At 34.8% G+C, this 19401-nt stretch overlaps 1 protein-coding gene across 1 annotated transcript in view; it reads right to left on the bottom strand.

Moving 5' to 3' along the window:
• The window catches only part of FSTL5 (follistatin like 5), an 858755-nt gene that overhangs the window by 292632 nt on the left and 546722 nt on the right, over positions 1–19401 (bottom strand). Inside the window, exon 6 of the mRNA XM_052654835.1 lies at positions 9382–9548. Within this exon, the coding sequence (XP_052510795.1) occupies positions 9382–9548 (167 nt within the window). The remainder of the gene's footprint in view (positions 1–9381; positions 9549–19401) is intronic.

Here is a 19401-nt window from a genome sequence, read left to right as displayed (position 1 = left end):
AACAAGAAAATAAGGAAACAAAGGAAAATGTTACAAACAGAAGAATAAGGTAAAACCCTAAGGGGTTGGGGGGGGGGGGGAGCTTTAAAATATAGATTTAATTTACCTGATAAAGAGTTAAAGTAATTGTCTCTGAACATGCATAACAGTGGGTGAACACAGTGAGAAGTTCAACAGAGACATTAAAAAATACAGAGAAGCATAAAAAAGAAGTCACAGAGCTGAAGAATGTAAGAACTGAACTAAAAATACACTACAAAATTCAAAAGCAGTCTTGATGAAGCAAAGAACTAATCAGCAACCTAATGGCAACCCATTCCAGTACTCTTGCCTGGAAAATCCCATGGACAGAGAAGCCTGGTGGGCTACAGTCCATGACTGCAAAGAGTCGGACATGACTGAGCGACTTCACTTTCACTTTCAAAAGCCAGAACAGTGAAACTCACCCAAAGAGAGCAGCTAAAAATAATAATAATAATAGTAATAATAACTAAAAAAATAAAAATAGATTAAGAGATCTATGGATTAGAGGGTATCATTCAGGTTAGATGGGTCCCAGAAGGAGAATATATTTCAAGAAATAGTGGCTAAAATCTTTAACCTGGAGAAGAAAACAGACATTCAGTTCCAGGCAGCACAAAAAAGTTCTAAAAAAGATGAACTCAAAAAGATCCACACCAAGCACATTGTAATTAAAATGTCAAAAGATAAAGAAAAGAGTTTTAAAAGTAGCAAAAAGAACAAAAAGTGCAAAACAAAAAGAAACAAAAAACTACCTTTTACATACAAGTAAATCCCAAAGTAAATCCCCTTAAGCCTATCAGCTGGCTTCTTAACAGAAACATTGAAGGCCAGAAGGAAGTAGAATGATTTATTCAAAGTGCTGAAGGTGCAAAAAACAAACAAAAATATCTAACCAAGAATACTCTATTTAGCAAAGTTAGGTTATGAGATTCATTTCTGATCTAAAGTTACACGTAGACTGAAAGTGAAAGAATAGAAAAAAACATCCTGTGCAAATGAAAACAAAAGGAAAGCTGGTATAGCTATACTCATATCAAACAAAACAGACTTTAAAACAAAAACTATAAAAGACAAAGAAAGAAAATGCATTATGATAAAGGGATCAAGCTGATAGGAATGACATAAATATATAATCCAGCTTGTAAATATACAGTCACGCAACAAATAAGCACCCACATATATAAAGCAAATATTAAAAGACCTAAAGGGAGAAATTGACAACACCTCAAGGAGCTTTAACACCTCATTAACATCAATGGACAAACTATCCAGACAAATCAATTTTAAAAATTGGACTTAAAAATATAGCAGTTGACCTTTATATATATATATGAAATGATCCATTCAAAATCAGCAGAATACATATTTTTAAGTGTACATGGAATTTCCTCTAGGTTAGATCACATATTAAGCCAGAAAAAAGGCCTCAATAAATTGAAATAGATTGAAATCATATTGAGCATTTTTTTTCCTGATCACAATACTATAAAACTAGAAATCAATTACAAGAAGGAAGCTAAAAAAAGTTAGCAATATAACATTAAACAACATAATACTGAGAGAAATCAAAGAGAAATCAAGAATTCCCAGAGACAAATTAAAATAGAAAAACAGTGCTCCAAAATCTATGATATGTAGGAAAATAAGTTCTAAGAGAGAAATTCATAGTAATATTGGCCTACCTCAAGAAATAAGAACAATTGGAAATCAACAATCCATTCTTAAAAGTAAAGGAATTGAGAAAAACATGAAAAACAAATCCAAAGTTATTAGAAGGAAAAATAATAAATAGCAGAGCAGAAATAAATAACATAGACACTACAAATAAAACAATAGAAATTAAACTAAAGAATTTTTTTTTTTTTTTTTTTGTGGGGGGAGGATAAAATCCTCATTTTCACCTAAGGGGAAAAAAAAAGAAAAGAAAAGCATCTCAAATAAATAAAATAAGAAATGGAAAAAAAAATCACAATTCATATAGAAACACAAAAGACCCTGAATAGCCAAAGTAGTCTTGAGAAAGAATAACGGAGCTGGAGGAATCAACTTTCCTTACTCCAGATTATATTACAAAGCTACAGTCATCAAGACTGTCTAATACTGGCACAAAAACAGAGATATTGACTAATGGAACAAGACAGAAAGCTCAGAAATAAACCCATGTACCTGTGGGTACCTGAATTTTGACAAAGGAGGCAAGGATATACAGTGGGGCAAAGACTACCTCTTCAGTAAGCGATGCTGGGAAAACTGGACAGCTACGTATAAAAGGATGAAATTAGAACACTTCCTAACACCATACATAAAGGTACTCTCAAAATGGATTTAAAGACCTAAATGTAAGACCAGAAATTGTAAAACTCTTAGAGGAAAACTTAGGGAGAAAACTTGATGACATGATCAAAGCAAGATCCTCTATGGCCCACCTCCTACAGTAATGGAAATGAAAACAAAAGTAAACAAGTAGGATCTGCTTAAACTTAAAAACTTTTATACAGCAAAGGAAACTATAAGCAAGGTGAAAAGACAACCCTCAGAATGTGAGAAAATCATAGTAAATGAAACAGTTGACAAAGGATTAATTTCCAAGATATACAGTTTAAACAATTCAATACCAGGAAAAAAAAAAAAAAAAACTGATCAAAAAGTGGGAAAAAGACATAAACAGAGATTTCTCCAAAGAAGACATACAGATGACTAACAAACACATGAAAAGATGCTCAATATCACTCATTATTAGAGAAATGCAAATCAAAACTGCAATGAGGCATCATCTCACACCAGTAGGAATGGCCATCATCAAAACATCTGCAAACAATAAATGCAGCAGAGGGTGTGGAGAAAAGGAAACCCGCTTGCACTGTTTGTGGGAATGAAAATTGATACAGTCACTATAGAAGATGGAATGAAGTTACCTTAAAAAACTAGGAATAAAACCACGATGTGAACCAGCAATCCTATTCCTAGGCATATAACCCTGAGGAAGCCGAAACTGAAAAAGACACTTGTACCCCAATATTAATTGCAGCACTATTTATGATAGTTAGAATATGTAAGCACCTAAATGTCCATTGGCAGATGGATGGATAAATAAGTAGTGGTACATATATACAATGGAATATTACTCAGCCATGAAGACGGAACACACTTGAATCAGGTTTAATGAGGTGGAAGAACATAGAGCCTATTATACAGAGTGAAGTAAGTCAGAAAGAGAAAGATAAATACTGTATACTAATGCATATATACAGAATCTAGAAAGATGGTACCAAAGAATTTATTTGAAGGGCAGCAATCGAGAACAGACATAGAGAACAGACTTACAGACAAGGGGAGAGTGGAGGAGAGGGTGAGATGTATGGAGTAACATGGAAACTTACATTCATTTCAGTTCAGTTAGTCATGTCTCACTCTTGGAGATCCAATGAACTGCTGCACCACAGGCTTCCCTGTACATCGCCAACTCCTGGAGCTTGCTCACACTCATGTCCATCGAGTCAGTGATGCCATCCAACCGTCTCATTCTCTGCTGCCCCCTTTTCCTTCTACCTTCAATCTTTCCCAGAATCAGGGTATTTTCCAATGAGTCAGTTTTTCGCATCAGGTGGCCAAAGTATTGGAGTTTCAGCTTCAGCATCAGTCCTTCCAGTGAGTATTCAGGACTGATTTCCTTTAGAATTGACTGGTTTGATCTTCTTGTAGTACAAGGAACTCTCAAATCTTCCCCAACATCACAGTTCAAAAGCATCAATTATTCAACGCTCATTGTTCTTTATAGTCCAACTTTCACATCCATACATGACTACTGGAAAAAACATAGCTTTAGCTAGATGGACCTTTGTTGGCAAAGTTATGTCTCTGCTATTTAATATGTTGTCTAAGTTGGTCACAGCTTTTCTTCCAAAGAGAAAGCATCTTTTAATTTCATGGCTGCAATCACCATCTGCAGTGATTTTGAAGCCCAAGAAAGTGAAGTCTGTCACTGTTTCCACTGTTTCCCCATCTATTTGTCATGAAGTGATGGGACTTGATGCCAAGAAATTAGTTTTTTGAATGTTGAGTTTTAAGCCAGCTTTTTCACTCTCCTCTTTCACTTTCATCAAGAGTCTTTAAGTTCCTCTTAACTTTCTACCATAAGGGTGGTGTCTTCTGGAAATCTGAGGTTATTGATATTTCTCCCAGCAATCTTGATTCCAGCTTGTGCTTCATCCAGCTTGGCATTTCACATGATGTACGCTGTATAAAAGTTAAATAAGCAGGGTGACAGTATACAGCCTTGACATATTCCTTTCCAAATTTGGAACCAGTCTGTTGTTGCATGTCTGTTACTAACTGTTGTTTCTCAACCTGCATATAGATTTCTCAGGAGGCAGTTAAGGTAGTAGCCTGGTATTCACATCTCTTGAAGAATTTTCCACAGTTTGCTGTAACCCACACAGTCAAAGGCTTTGGCATAATGAAGAAAGCAGAAGTAGATGTTATTTTTTGGAACTCTCTTGCTTTTTGTATGATCCAATGGATGTTGGGAATTTGATATCTGGTTCCTCTGCCTTTTCTAAATCCAACCTGAACATCTGGAAGTTCACATTTCACATACTGTTGAAGCCTGGCTTGCAGAATTGTGAGCATTACTTTGCTAGTGTGAGATGAGTGCACTTTTGCAGTAGTTTGAACAATTTTTGGCATTGCCCTCCTTTGAGATTGGAATGAAACCTGACCTTTTCCAGTCCTGTGGCCACTGCTGAGTTTTCCAAATTTGCTGGCATATTGAGTGCAGCACTTTCACAGCATCATCTTTCAGGATTTGAAATAGCTCAACTGGAATTCTGTCACCTCCTCTAGCTCTGTTTGTAGTGAGCTTTGTATGGCCCACTTGACTTCACTTTCCAGGATGTCTGGCTCTAGGTGAATGATCACACCATTGTGGTTATCTGGGTCATTAAGATCTTTTTTTATAGTTCTTTTGTATATTCTTGCCACGTCTTCTTAATGTCTTCTGCTTCTGTTAGGTCCATACAATTTCTGCCCTTTATTGTGCCCATATTTGCATGAAATGTTTCCTTGGTATCACTAATTTTCTTGACGAGATTTCTAGTCTTTCCCATTCTATTGTTTTCCTCTATTTCTTTGCATTGATCGCTAAGGAATGCTTTCTTATCTCTCTCATGCTCTTCTTTGGAACTCTGCATTCAAATGGCTATATCTTCCCTTTTCTCTTTTGCCTTTCACTTGTCTTCTTTTCTCAGCTATTTGTAAGGCCTCCTCAGACAACCATTTTGCCTCCTAGGGATGGTCTTGATCACTGTGTCCTATACAATGTTAGGAACCTCCATCCATAGTTCTTCAGGCACTGTATCAGTTCTAATCCCTTGAATCTATTTGTCACTTCCACTGTATAATCATAAGGTTTTTGATCTAGGTCATACCTGAATTACCATGTGTAAAATAGATTGCCAACTGGAATTTGCTGTATGTTGCAAGAAACTCAAACAGGGGCTCTGTATCAATCTAGCATGGTGAGATGGGGAGTGAGACAGGAGGGAGGTTCAAGAGGGAGGAGATATATGTATACCTATGACTGATTCATGTTGAGGTTTGATAGAAAACAACAAAATTATGTAAAACAATTATCCTTCAATTAAAAATAAATAAAATTTAAAAATGAAAAGGGAGATTGTTACAACTGATACCTGAGAAATGCATAGGATCATAAAATACTACTATATATAATTATACACTAACAAATTGACAAACTAAAAGAAATGGATAAATGCTTTGAAAAAATAGGACAAATTATTATAAAATTTATTTGGAATCATGAAGACCTTGAATAATGTAATCATTCTTAAGATAGAAAAACAAAGCTGGAGGCATCATGCTTCCTGATTACAAACAATACTGCTACTACTGCTAAGTCATTTCAGTCGTGTCTGACTCTGTGCGACCCCATAGACGGCAGCCCACCAGGCTCCCCCATCCCTGGGATTCTCCAAGCAAGAACACTGGAGTGGGCTGCCATTTCCTTCTCCAATGTATGAAAGTGAAAAGTGAAAGTGAAGTTGCTCAGTCATGTCCGACTCTTGGCGACCCCATGGACTGCAGCCCACCAGGCTCCTCCATCCATGGGATTTTCCAGGCAAGAGTACTGGAGTGGGGTGCCATTGCCTTCTCCAACAAACAATACTACAACCTATAGTAATAAAAATAATCTTCCATGGAAACAGATACATGTATCAGTGGAAAAGAATAAAGGGCCCAGAAATAAACTCACAGATAATAACATTAATAATAAAGAAACCAAGAAAATGCAATGGGGAAGAATAGTCCCTTAAATAAATTGTGTTGGGAAGATTAGACAGCCATATGCAAAAGACTGAAATTGGACCACTATCTTACACCCTACATAAAAATAAATACAAAATGGATTAAAGACTTGTATGTGATACCTGAAACCATAAAATCTTCTAGAAGGAAACATAGGTGCTAAGCTCCAAGAGTTTGAGCAAACTATTGGAGATAGTGAATGAAAGGTAAGCCTGGCATGCTGCAGTCCATGGGGTCACAGACACAACTGAGTGACTGACCAACAACAGCAAAGCTCCTTGATATTACACTTCTTGTGGACTTTTGGGCCTTTAGCCAAAAAACAACAGCAACCAAAGCAAAAACAAGCAAGTAGAGTGCATTAAATAAAATGCTTCTAGACAGCAAAGGATACCATCTGAAAAACAACAACAACAGCAACAACAACAACAACAACCTACTGAATGGGAGAAAATATTTGCAAACCACATGCTTGGTAAAGGAGTTAATATCCAAAACATATCAATACCTTAAATACCTCAATAGCAAAGCACCAACAATCCAATCAAAAACATAGGTAAAGAATCCAAATAGATATTTTTCCTAAGAAGAAATTCAAATTGACAACAGCCACATAAACAGATGTTCAACATCACTATCAGAGAAATGCAAATCAAAACCACAGTAAGATGTCACCTCACACCTGTTAGAATGACAGTTACCAAAACTACATGAAATAATAAGTGCTAAAGAGGATGTGGAAAAAAGGAAAACCTTGTACACTCTTAGTAGAAATGTCAATTGGTGCAGCCACTATGGAAAACAGTATGGAGATTACTCATAAAATTAAAAATAAAACTACCATATAATCCAGGTATTCCACATCTGTGTACTTAACCTAAGAAAATGAACACACTAATTCAAAAAGATATATGTGTTTCTATGTTTAATACAGCATTATTTACCAACATTAAGATATAGAAGCAAATTACTGCCTGTTCATGGATGAATGGATAATGAAGTGATGCATATATATTTGTGTGTGTGTGTGCTCAGTTGCTCAGGTATGTTCAACTATTTGTGACTCGATGGACTGTAGCCCTGCAGGCTCCTCTCTCCATGGGACCTTTTAGGCAAGAATACTCGAGTGAGTTGCTGTTTCCTCCACTAGGCAATCTTCCTGACCCAGGGATTGAATGCATATCTCCTGTGTCTCCTGCATTGCAGGCAGATTCTTTACCTGCTGAGTGCTTCCCTCCAATGGCTCAGCAGTTTAAAAATCCACCTGAGAAGCAGGGGACATGAGTTCAATCCCTGAGTCAGTATGATCCACTTGGCAACTGACTCCAATATTCCTGCCAGAAAATCCCATGGTCAGAGGAGCCTGGTGGGCTGTGGTCCATGGAGTCACAAACAGTTGGATGCAACTGAGGAGAGCTCTCTTTCTCTCTATCTCCCTCTCATACACACATACATATATAGGTACACACACGCACACACAAATATACACACAGCGAATACTACTCAGCCAAATAAAAAGAAGGAAATGTCATTTTCTATAGCAGACCAAAGGGTGTTATGCTAAATGAAATAAATCAGACAATTTCACTTATATATGGAGTATAAAAAACAAAGCAAACATACAACACAGAACTTGTATATACAGAGGACAGATGGGCAGTTATCAGATTGGAAAGGGTAAAACAGTTGGGGAAATGAGTGAAGGGGGTCAATTGCATGATGATGGATGGTAACTAGACTTATTATGGTAATTGCTTTGTAATGTGTACAAAGATTGATTGCTTTATGCTTTACATCTGAAACAAGCAAAATATTATATACCATTTTACCTCAATTAAAAAAAAAACAAACACAATAATCCATAACACAAATCTGAGATTATTTTGTTTAAGGCCATGCCTCTTAAACAATTTTGAATGATCCTGAGATTATGGCACAAAGTGTCTTAGCATCTTTGCAAATTAAACATTATTTTCCATATAACCTGAGGAAATTTCCCAGATAAAAGCAAAGTTAGAAAAATTTTATCAAAATAAAAAATTATAAATTTGGAGGCATTTCTCTTTTGAAGCATTCAAAGACATTAAACAAGAATATTAGTAAAATGTAACAAATATGAGTGAATATCTCACACCTGTGATTTAGGGATTCTTTATAAAGTAGCAAAGAATAAGTGCATAGGTGATGGCTCTCTTAAGCAAGAGTAAAAAGATAACTAAAATTTATACACAAATACATCACTAAGGAAAAGAATTGGCTCAACTCTTTTCTGTGGACATCCCATAGCATACAATTTTCACTTCTTTCCATCATCTAAGGTGATGGTCACTTCTTCATGCTCATTTTCAACAGACAACATGGGAAGAAGAAATTAATTTCCTGCAGTTGTTCAGGTTTTGTCTCATGACGGGGGCTGTACCCTATTGAATTTAGATTCTGAATCTCTAGGTATAAACAGTGATGAAATATATTCCTTCATTCCAGGAAATAAACCATTTGTTTATTTTATTAATATGTGTTGTTCTAACACATTATGAAGTATTTGAAGCTAAAACTGCCTTTACCCACTTTAACACTTCATAAGCTACAGGCTGTTGCAATTCTAATAGCTAGTATATAGAGATAGAAAAGCAAAAGTGAAGTCATTCAACCATGTTCCAGTCTTTGCGACCCCATGGACTGTAGCTTGGCAGGCTCCTCCTATGGGATTTTCCAGGCAAGAGTACTGGAGTGGGTTGCCATTTAATTAGTTGTTGGTAATTACAGAAATTCTTAGAGCCAGAACTTCATGATTTAAGTTGAGGCAATTTCACCAACACAGTGGTATATAACGTGCTTACCATGCTTAAACAAGTGATTTGGATAATTTTAAATATTCAATAAATGCCTTCCAGATAGTAGAATGGATATGACAGTGTAATAATTCTCTTGAATTGTAATATCTGATTTCATTAAGCTCCTCAGAATTCACAAGGTCTAGACTATATCACATGAGATACATAAATTATACACAACCTCTGTTGATGTACTCACATTGATGTCTTCCAAATCTAAGTTGTTGAGAATAATATTGTTCCTCTTCCAAATGATGGGGGGTCTCAGTGCTCCCTGAATGGCACAGCTCAGAACGGTACTCTGCCCCACTGTTGCCGCTGTGATGCTTAGTTTCTGATCTTCAGGCAGACTCAACTGGATAACCTCTGAAAAGATAGTGTCAGGAATATTGAGGAGCATGTAGTTTGGTAAAGTTAATTAATACAAAGTTTCTGAATACAACTAATTAAAGCTTTTAAATTGTATAAAATGGAGCAAAGCTTGTGATGAAATGAGAAAAATAGTAAATTGTTTCCAATAAAAGGTCAGAATGACATTTCAGTTTCATTGATTGACAGGCATCCTCATGAGGCACAGAACTATTAAAGATGAAATGAATATCAGGAGTAGAGTTATAATAAGCCTGGCAGATTGCACCCAGAAGAGAGATAAATTATTTAACTGCCAAATCGACATGTAGTGTGTCACTGGCATTGAAATAAAAATGATGTTGTTTATTCACTGATAGATTTATATTGTGGGTGAGGTGAGATCATTGCTGGCTGGCTTCACAGAACACTAGCATAGCTGAATGGGTAAAATGCATCATTATGCTGGGAAACATAAATTGACTCTAAAGGATTAAGATTTATTTGGGAAGTTGAAGGAGGAAAAACTGAAGTTCACCAACTAAACAACAATTTCCTAAAATTCTGTCAGCTGCCTCTATCACACAGTGTGAGTACAGTAAAGCCATTTCCTTATTCATACAATTTACATATATTTAAATAACCATTAACATATTTCTAATTATAATGCTATAGCAGGAAATATAATTTGAATCTGGATCTGCTTTCCTGTCCTGATTCCAGACAATCCTTACCAATGTTGGGAATGAACTGTGTCATTCAGGAGAAATGCCTGGGATAATCCCATCTTCATCCATATGACAATTGCCCTTTAGTTTTCAAATGACATTCACCGGCTCGTTATCATTTCTATGCTATGATGGAGTTGTGCATTTTGATTTTGCTCAGTCTCTTTCAGGAAAGAAAGAGCAAAATCACTATTCTCACTGAAATTTCTGTGGAAGTGAAGAGACTATAATTATCTTTTTTTCCTTTGTTGCTGTTGATGATTTTTTTTTTATGATGGGGGAATTGACTTGTCAAAAGTGGTGGCTTTTAATTTGCAATCAATATTATCAGGTACAATTAGTGCTGTCTGCTCCCTTCCTTTTCACCACTTGAACTTTTTCTCTCCCTCTGAATCCTGTCTACCTCTTAAGGAGGAAGGTAAATGCTAATCAAATGACTTTTATTGGAAGAGCCTGCCTGCCAATACAGGAGGCACAAGAGATGTGGATTTTATCTCTGGGTCAGGAAGATTCCCTGGAGGAGGAAATGGCAACCCATTCCAGTACTCTTGCCTGGAGAATCCCATGGACAGAGAAGCCTTGAGGGCTACAGTCCATAGGGTCACAAAGAGTCAGACAGGACAGAAGCAACTTAGCACACAGAGCGCATTCAACAAACAGTTCTTTGAAGTTTTGGTACTATTAAAAATTATAACATCAAAAATAGCACACATCTTTGTCTCAGAAGGCCAGTATTTAACATATTGTCCCCTACATGCACTTGTTAAGTGCTGTTGTATAAAATCTTGTCTTTAAACCTAAAAGTCATAGTTATTCAAGCCCTCATTATTTTGTGTGGTCAAAGAATGGGGTAGGCAATCTTTTGAAATTGAAAAACCCTATCAGAAGAGACTCAGTCAAATTTATCCTTTTGTTCCTTATATCACTGAATGAAATGAAAGCAATGAGGAACAAGTGTCTTGGCCAGTCATTTGTATTGACAATTTAATGTTCCTTAATGACGTTTATCCATATTCACATTTTATTTCAATGTTCACTGAGTAATAAGACCATAGGGAATATGTTCAATTATCTTTTCTGTAATATTCACTCTTGTACTTCTCTATAGATATATAATTTTATAAAATCTCTAAAAGAAAATATATTTAACTAATTAGACACATGACATTTTTGATATTTGCAGATAGGGTATCTTTATGTCTTTTTATTTATATTACAAACTTAAAGGGAAGACAGAAAACCATAAAAGTAATAACATAATGTAGGGTACCACATAAGAATTATTAATAATTTTCATTAGCATTCCTGAATTTCAGTTTCTGGTTCCTCATAAAATCATGTACAAGATAATGAGACATTTGATTCTGAAAACAGCATGTTAACATTGGCTATTCTGACATTTAATAATAGAGTTGGTACTGAATCACCTTGAAATACCTTCACTAAACTTTTGCATCTGGTATTAGGTCTTAGGCCATTCAAATAGTTGTGCTTTTGGTAGTTATATATTACAATGCTAATTAGATAACATGAATATTTTAAAATAAATGCTGAGATTTGGCATAACATTATGTAGGACATCCTTTTAAAATGTAATTTTTTGAGAGCTTGCCTAATTAGAAATAAGAATTACTATTCACCCAGGGAACATTAACATGCACAGCAAAAACTTTTATGTTAATTTGGAGATTATGGTTTTAAATGATTTTTAAAATTATCTCAGTAATATGTGCTATTAATTAATATGTATTTTTAAAAATCTTTAGACCTTTTTCCTCCAGGTTTCATGCTACACATTTCACCTTTTCCTTAATAATTATATAGAGCTACATGCACAAATATAATTATATTTACAAGTTATTCTTCAAAATCAAGTGATGCTTTCCTTAAGAAAATTTAGCTGCAAGATTTATTTTATTTGCAATCAATCTTTCTCTTAGTTATTACCAGACTAAGATTTAGTCTCAAAAAAATCACAAACGTTAAATATTGTTATTCTTGTATTCTAAGGTCTTTCAACATGCTTTTATGGTAAGTAAAATGTTTATAAAATATGTCACGTTCATATATTTCATAGAGAAATGATGCTTATACCTAGAAATACATTCACAAAAATAGTTATGAAACTATGTGAGTCAGTTTAAAGAGGTGAGATTGATTGTATCTGAGTGTTTGTGTGTATGTTAGTGATCATAGTTGTTAGTCTAGAAATACGATTTTCAAAGAAAAAATGTTGAAAATTTAATTCTATATCAGTTACAATTAATATACAACTTTGTAGATATACATCAATGATAACTTTTTTTTTTGCATTCTGTCCGCAAGTATCTTATGGTAGTTATGTACAGACAAGCAACTGTTATGCACAGTGCAGCGTCTTTCATTTTAGTACTCTATCTCTTTAGCTCCAATGATAATGCTCATTTGAATGTTTTGTTTAAAATCATGCATCACATGATAACAAGTCATTTAATGTCCTGACCAAAGGTAAAAGCACATAGGTTAGATATAACAGATATTACTGAGCTTTTTGCAATATGTCAGTACTCTTTTTTTGACCTATAAGCTTGGCCTCTTATTGGAAGCTGTCTCAAGAATTCAAAGAAGAAACCAGAGTCTAGTTGTGATGTTTCTTTTGATCTCATATTATGAAGACTATTGCTGCCATTTCCAGATCAGCTTCTTTTGTCTTCTTACTTGGAAAGGCTGAGAGGCAATAAAATAGTTTTTCTATGGATCTCTTTTTATACTTTCACAATTTGACTTAGAGGATTATAAAGTGTTTGTTTTCAAAAGCATGAAAAATTGAATTCTCCTCTAGCAGAACCTGAAGTTGGACAGACAAGAGTAGTTGAATACAACTTTAACCGCTTTATTCCAATAGCAACTAGTTGATAAGAATAACAATAAGAACTATAATAAAAATATTATGTAAATTTCAAGTAGTACAGAAAGGAAGAAAGTATTTTGACTATTTGTGAAACACCAGTTTATAAAAGAAGATCATTTTAGTAACTGAAAATCAATTCTGTATATCATAATTTGTCATAAACAGAATTCTGTTCTTAACACCTACATCTTTTCAAGTTCCTAAGTATATACTTATGTTGAATATCTTATTTAATTGATTGAAATATTAGTCTCATAATTTATTGAGCTGATCATGCTTATAATTTCTACTGTAGGAATGATACCTAGAAGATATTTTATCAGTGATATTTTCAAATAACATGTATTTTCCCTTCTCTATTCCACTAACAGAAATTATTAATTAATTAAAAGCAGATAATAATGTAAAAAAATCACAATAAAAGACATTTAGGAAGTATAGAAGGAATGAATTAATCATTTTCATAGTAAGAAAACCATAGTCAATGACAAGCTCTTTAACTGGGAAATTATTGTGGCATTGTCTATTAAGAAATAAGTTATTTCCAAATAAATGTTAAGTCTGATCTAAGTTAGACATGCCAATATATACATTAACTTATTATGAAAAAATGTTGAGTTTTATGCTAATTGATTATCTATAAACTATTATATACTTATATAACAATGTGTATTATAAAAACAAAACAAAACGAATTTAAGATAAGAATTAGAAACTTCTTCAATAGCAATGTATTAGACAATTTGGACAAACTCTTCCACTAAAGAAATAAAATAGCAACAAACAAATAAATAACCCTGAATTAAACACACATAATATATTTTAAAGAATATATGAAAGAGATAATTTTTTTTCTCATTCTTAACTAGGAAAGAAGTAAGACATTGAGAAATTTCCCAGCCTATGTCCTGAATGGTGTCACAGTGCTTTGGGAATTTTTCCACCATAAGAAGATGACAGAGCAGCCTAAATGCCCTATGTGGTTTCTCATAGCTAGAGGCATGGAATAGATGGGATAGGTACCATCTCACTCTGTGACAGGAGTTTAAAGTGTCTCACTCTACTAGTAAACATGTGAATTGCAGGCTACTTTTGCCTAGATGTTTCATAAAACAGTCTTCCTCTCCATATTAAGATAACATCATTCTAATTTATCTAACTATTGTTATAAAAATTTTAAATAAAATATCCAGTAAACAATGAAGGATCACATAGTACACACAAAAAAAGACTATAGCATTATGAGAATAATTATGAAAATGATCAGCAAGATCAAACCAGTCAATCCCAAAGGTTATCAATCCTAAATATTCATTGGAAGGACTGATGCTGAAGCTGAAACTCCAGTACTTTGGCCACCTGAAGTGAAGATCTGACTCACTGGAAAAGACCCTGATGTTGGGAAAGATTGAGGGAAAGAGGAGAAAGGGATGACAGAGGATGAGGTGGTAAGATGGCATCACTGACTCAATGGACATGAGTCAGAGCAAACTCTGGGAGACAGTGAAGAACAGGGAAGCCTGGCATGCTGCAGTTAGTGGGGTCACAAAGAGTCAGACATGACTTAGTTACTGAACAAGGTATGAGAATAAGGATAAATAAAATAACAACAGTAACAAACACATCAAGTTTGTAAAATTTAGGTTTATGAAAGCAAAATCAGCTTAGAAATTCTAAAAAAATAACTTAAATATATAATCTACAAACATTATAAGTTGATTAAAGAGCCAAATATAAATTATATAAGTAGAAAATATTGCATTGGTCACAAAAGAATTGAATTCCAGAGAACTGAATTCCTTTTTTCTGAGAGAATTTTGTAAAGACCAGAATAAATGGAAATCTAAAGGTTCAAAGTCTTGTGAATATGGTGGATGAATCAGAACTTCCAGGGAAGCTGTAACAGTTTCTGCCTGGTCAACAAAGAAATATGTGGACTTGCATTATCCTGATGGAAGATTATGTTTTCTGTTGACTATATTTTTCATCAAATGCTGCTTTTAGTCGGTCTAACTGAGAAAAGTACTTCTGGAACTAATCACTTGGTTTTTCAGAAGGAGATTATAATAGAGGACTCCGTTTCAATCCCACCATATACACAGCATCGGTTTATTTGAGTGAAGCTGGCCTTTGGTGTGGTTGTTGGTGGTTCATTTTGCTTGCCCCATGATCGCTTCCATTCTGCATTATGGTACACATTATATCCACTTTTCATCGCCCATTACAATTTGTTTAAAATACAGGATGTTTTCATTACATTTAAGCAGAGAATCACCTGCAGAAATATGATCAAGAAGGCTGTTTTGCTTAACATATGTGGAACCTAAACATCAAAATGATAAACATAACCAAGCTGTTACATATTATTTTCAGCACTTGATGTGGATATTTTGAGTATGTTGGCTATCTCCCACATGGTGTACTGTTTGTTCTCAATTAATGCCTTTATTTGATCACTATAAACTTCCTCTGACCTACCCAACCTTGGAGCATCCTCCAGCGATGGATAAATCTCCAGCATGAAACTTCTCAAACCACTTTTGACATATCCAATCTGTCACAGCACTTTCTCATACACTGCATAATTTTCCTTTTAGCGTTTCAATTGCATTTTTACCTTTCTTGAAATAATATAATATGCCCACAATGTTGGATTTTTTCTTTCATCTTCAATATTAAAATGGTTACACAAAAAATTACCAGTTTTGATAAACTTTAATGTACAGTTACAGACTTTATTTTATTTTTGGGGGGCTCCAAAATCACTGAAGATGGTGCCTGCAGCCATGAAATTAAAAGACGCTTGCTCCTTGGGAGAAAAATTATGACCAAAGTAGACAGCATATTAAAAAGCAGAGACATTACTTTGCAGCAAATGTCCATCTAGTCAAAGCTATGGTTTTTCTAGTAGTCATGTATGGATGTGAGAGTTGGATTATAAAGAAAGCTGAGCACCAAAGAAATGATGCTTTTAAACTGTGGTGTTAGAGAAGACTCTTAAGAGTCCCTTGGACTGCAAGGAGATCCAACCAGTTGATTCTAAAGGAAATCAGTCCTGAATATTCATTGAAAGGACTGATTCTGAAGCTGAAACTCCAATACTTTGTCCACCTGATGTGAAGAACTGACTCATTAGAAAAGACTCTCATAATGGGAAATATTGAAGGCAGGAGGAGAGAGGATGGCAGAGGATGAGATGTTTGGATGGCATCACTGACTCAATGGATGTGAGTTTGAGTAAATTCCAGGAGCTGGCGATGGAAGGGAGGCCTGGTGTGCTACAGTCCATAGGGTCACAAAGAGTCAGACACAACTGACTGACTGAACTGAACTGAATGTGCATTGATGTGATAATTGTCACAATACAATCAAACAAAATTGCTTTGAATGAAATTAAAAAGACAACAAAGTGCTACTAGAGCCAACTTATGGAAAAACAAAATAAAGTTTTTGGCCAAACTCATAAAAAAACCTGAAATTAAGAATTAAATTGGTGTCATTATGAACAGATTATACCTGTAATAAAAAAAAATATGTCATAAACTGAGAAAGAGCATAAAAGAAACATTACAGAATTAAAAGCAGAAAATTAAAATTTGAGATATACACAAAAAGGTATGTGAAACCTAGAAGAAACAAAGGTAATTGGGCAGAAGTAGTATTTGAAGAAATAGTAGCTAAGAGATTTCTCTAAATATCGAGACTCTAATCAATAGGTTTACAATCATCAAATGTCAAGCAAAGCAAATGTAACACTAGAATAATCCACACATAGACAGTAGTGACATTGAAGAAAATAAAAGACAAATCTAAAAATTATGTAGATGAAAAAATACAGATTGACTTTGCAGTAAGGAGAGTTAGGTAACTGACACCATGAGTGCAAATAGGAACAAGAAGCTACTGGGATTATATAAGTGATGAAACAAAGTAAAATCAATCTTAGAATTTTATACACACACATACAAATTAAAATAAATATGCTTTCAAAAAATAGTAAGAAAATATATGTCTAATAACTTGTCTTAAGTTTAATTCTGAAGGCATTTCTTCAGGCAAAGGAAAATGATTTTAGATGGAAGCTTAAAGATACAAGAGGAAAAGTGAGAAAACAAGGTGCTTAAATATGTATTCAATTTTAAAACTTTGATACTTCAAGAGTGCATGATAATATAATTATACACATTTATAATAACAGTAAATATATTTATAATAATATATTATGTAAATAAAATATCTTCAAAATCTTATGGTAGAGAATTATTCTTAAATAAGGACCAAAAAGTTACCTTTACAAAATGATTTATATGTTTGATACATTATTATTTAGATCATCTTCTCTTCAAAAGATACTATTCAGTTCAGTTCAGTTCAGTCATGTCTGACTCTTTGCGACCCCATGGAGTGCAGCACTCCAGGCCTCCCTGTCTATCACCAACTCCTGGAGTTGACTCAAACTCATGTCCATTGAGTCAGTGATGCCATCTGACAATCTCATCCTCTGTCATCCCCTTCTCCTTCTGCCTTCAATCATTCCCAGCATCAGGATCTTTTCTAATGAGTCAGTTCTTCACATCAGGTGGCCAAAAACTAGTTTCAACTTCAGTCCTTCCAATGAATATTCAGGACTGATTTCCTTTAGGATGGACTGGTTGGATCTCCTTGCTGTCCAAGGGACTCTCAAGAGTATTCTCCAACACCATAGTTCAAAAACAATTCTTTGGCACTCAGCTTTCTTTTTAGTCCAACTCTCACATCCGTACATGATTACTGGAAAAACCATAGCCTTGAGTAGACGGACCTTTGTTTGCAAAGTAATGTCTCTGCTTTTTAATATGCTTTCTAGTTTGGTCATAGATTTTCTTCCATGGAGCTCCTCTGTCCATGGGATTTTCCAGGCAATAGTAGTGGAATGGATTGCTATTTCCTTCTTCCGGGGGATCTTCTCGATGCAGGGATAGAACCCGGGTCTCCAACATTGTAGACAGATGCTTTACCGTCTGAGCCACCAGGGGAGTCCTCCAAGGAGAAAGTGTTTTTTAATTTCCTGACTCCAGTCACCATCTACAGTGAGTTTGGAGCCCAAGAAAATGAAGTCTGTCACTTTTTTCACTATTTCCCCAACTATTTGCCATGCAATGATGAGACCAGATGCCATGATCTTAGTTTTCTGAAAGTTGAGTTTTAACCCAACTTTTTCACTCTCCTCTTTCACTTTCATCAAGAGGCTCTTTAGTTCTTCTTCTCTTTCTGCCATAAGGGTGGTGTCATCTGCATATCTCAGGTTATTGATATTTCTTCTGGAAATCTTGATTCTAGCTTGTGCTTCATCCAGCCCAGCGTTTCTGATGATGTACTCTGCATATAAGTTAAATTAGCAGGGTGACCATATACAGCCTCAACATACTCCTTTCCCTATTTGGAACCAGTCGGTTGTTCCATGTCCAGTTCTAACTGTTGCTTCCTGACCCTCACATAGATTTCTAAAGATACTATTAATGGACCAAAAATGCAAGCCACAAAGCAGGAAAAGATACTTTCCATCTACAAAGCTAGCAAAGTTATTATATATAGAATTAATAGACTCTGAAAATTGATAAGAAAAAGCTCCAAAGAACTACCAACAAGAGACTCAAAGAAATGCTTTACGAATGAATTAACCCATGGCTAAGAAAAATCTGAAAAAGTGTTCAAAATATACAAATAATCAGTGAGATACAAATTTAAGCCAAATCTTCCAGATTGGTATGGATCACTAAATCTAATGTCAAGAAGAACTTGAAGCAACATGAATTGTTACATAACTTGAAAAATAGTTTTCTTTCTGCATTGGTAAATGAAGCTCAGCTAGAGAAACTTTCCCTGCCAGCTCATGTTTCCAAGGACTCAGTTATCTACATGCCTTGTGGAAGCCTATAGTATGACACAGAGATGGCAGAATATTCAAGCGTTATAAAGACGATGCAGAGGAAGCAATAGATATGTACTCAAAATATTTTTAATATACTGGACAGAGGGAAAAAGTAGAGAGGTTTAAATGTGGAAAAATGAATCTGATAAGGAACAGGAAAAAGAAATCCCAAGTTTATCCTCAGGAAAAGAAGCCACTAGTGAAGAACCTTCTGAGAATTTAAGTGAGAATAGAATTATTTCTTTCACAAGTTCTGAAAGAAAGAAGGACTTATAATCACAAACATAAATAAAAGTATTTTGTAGTTAAAACCAAAGGTCATTTTTTTTCTCTGTCATCGGT

This window comes from Budorcas taxicolor, chromosome 17, assembly GCF_023091745.1.
Source record: "Budorcas taxicolor isolate Tak-1 chromosome 17, Takin1.1, whole genome shotgun sequence".
Taxonomy (NCBI): Eukaryota; Metazoa; Chordata; class Mammalia; order Artiodactyla; family Bovidae; genus Budorcas; species Budorcas taxicolor.
This window is presented reverse-complemented; position numbering and strand designations above follow the sequence as displayed.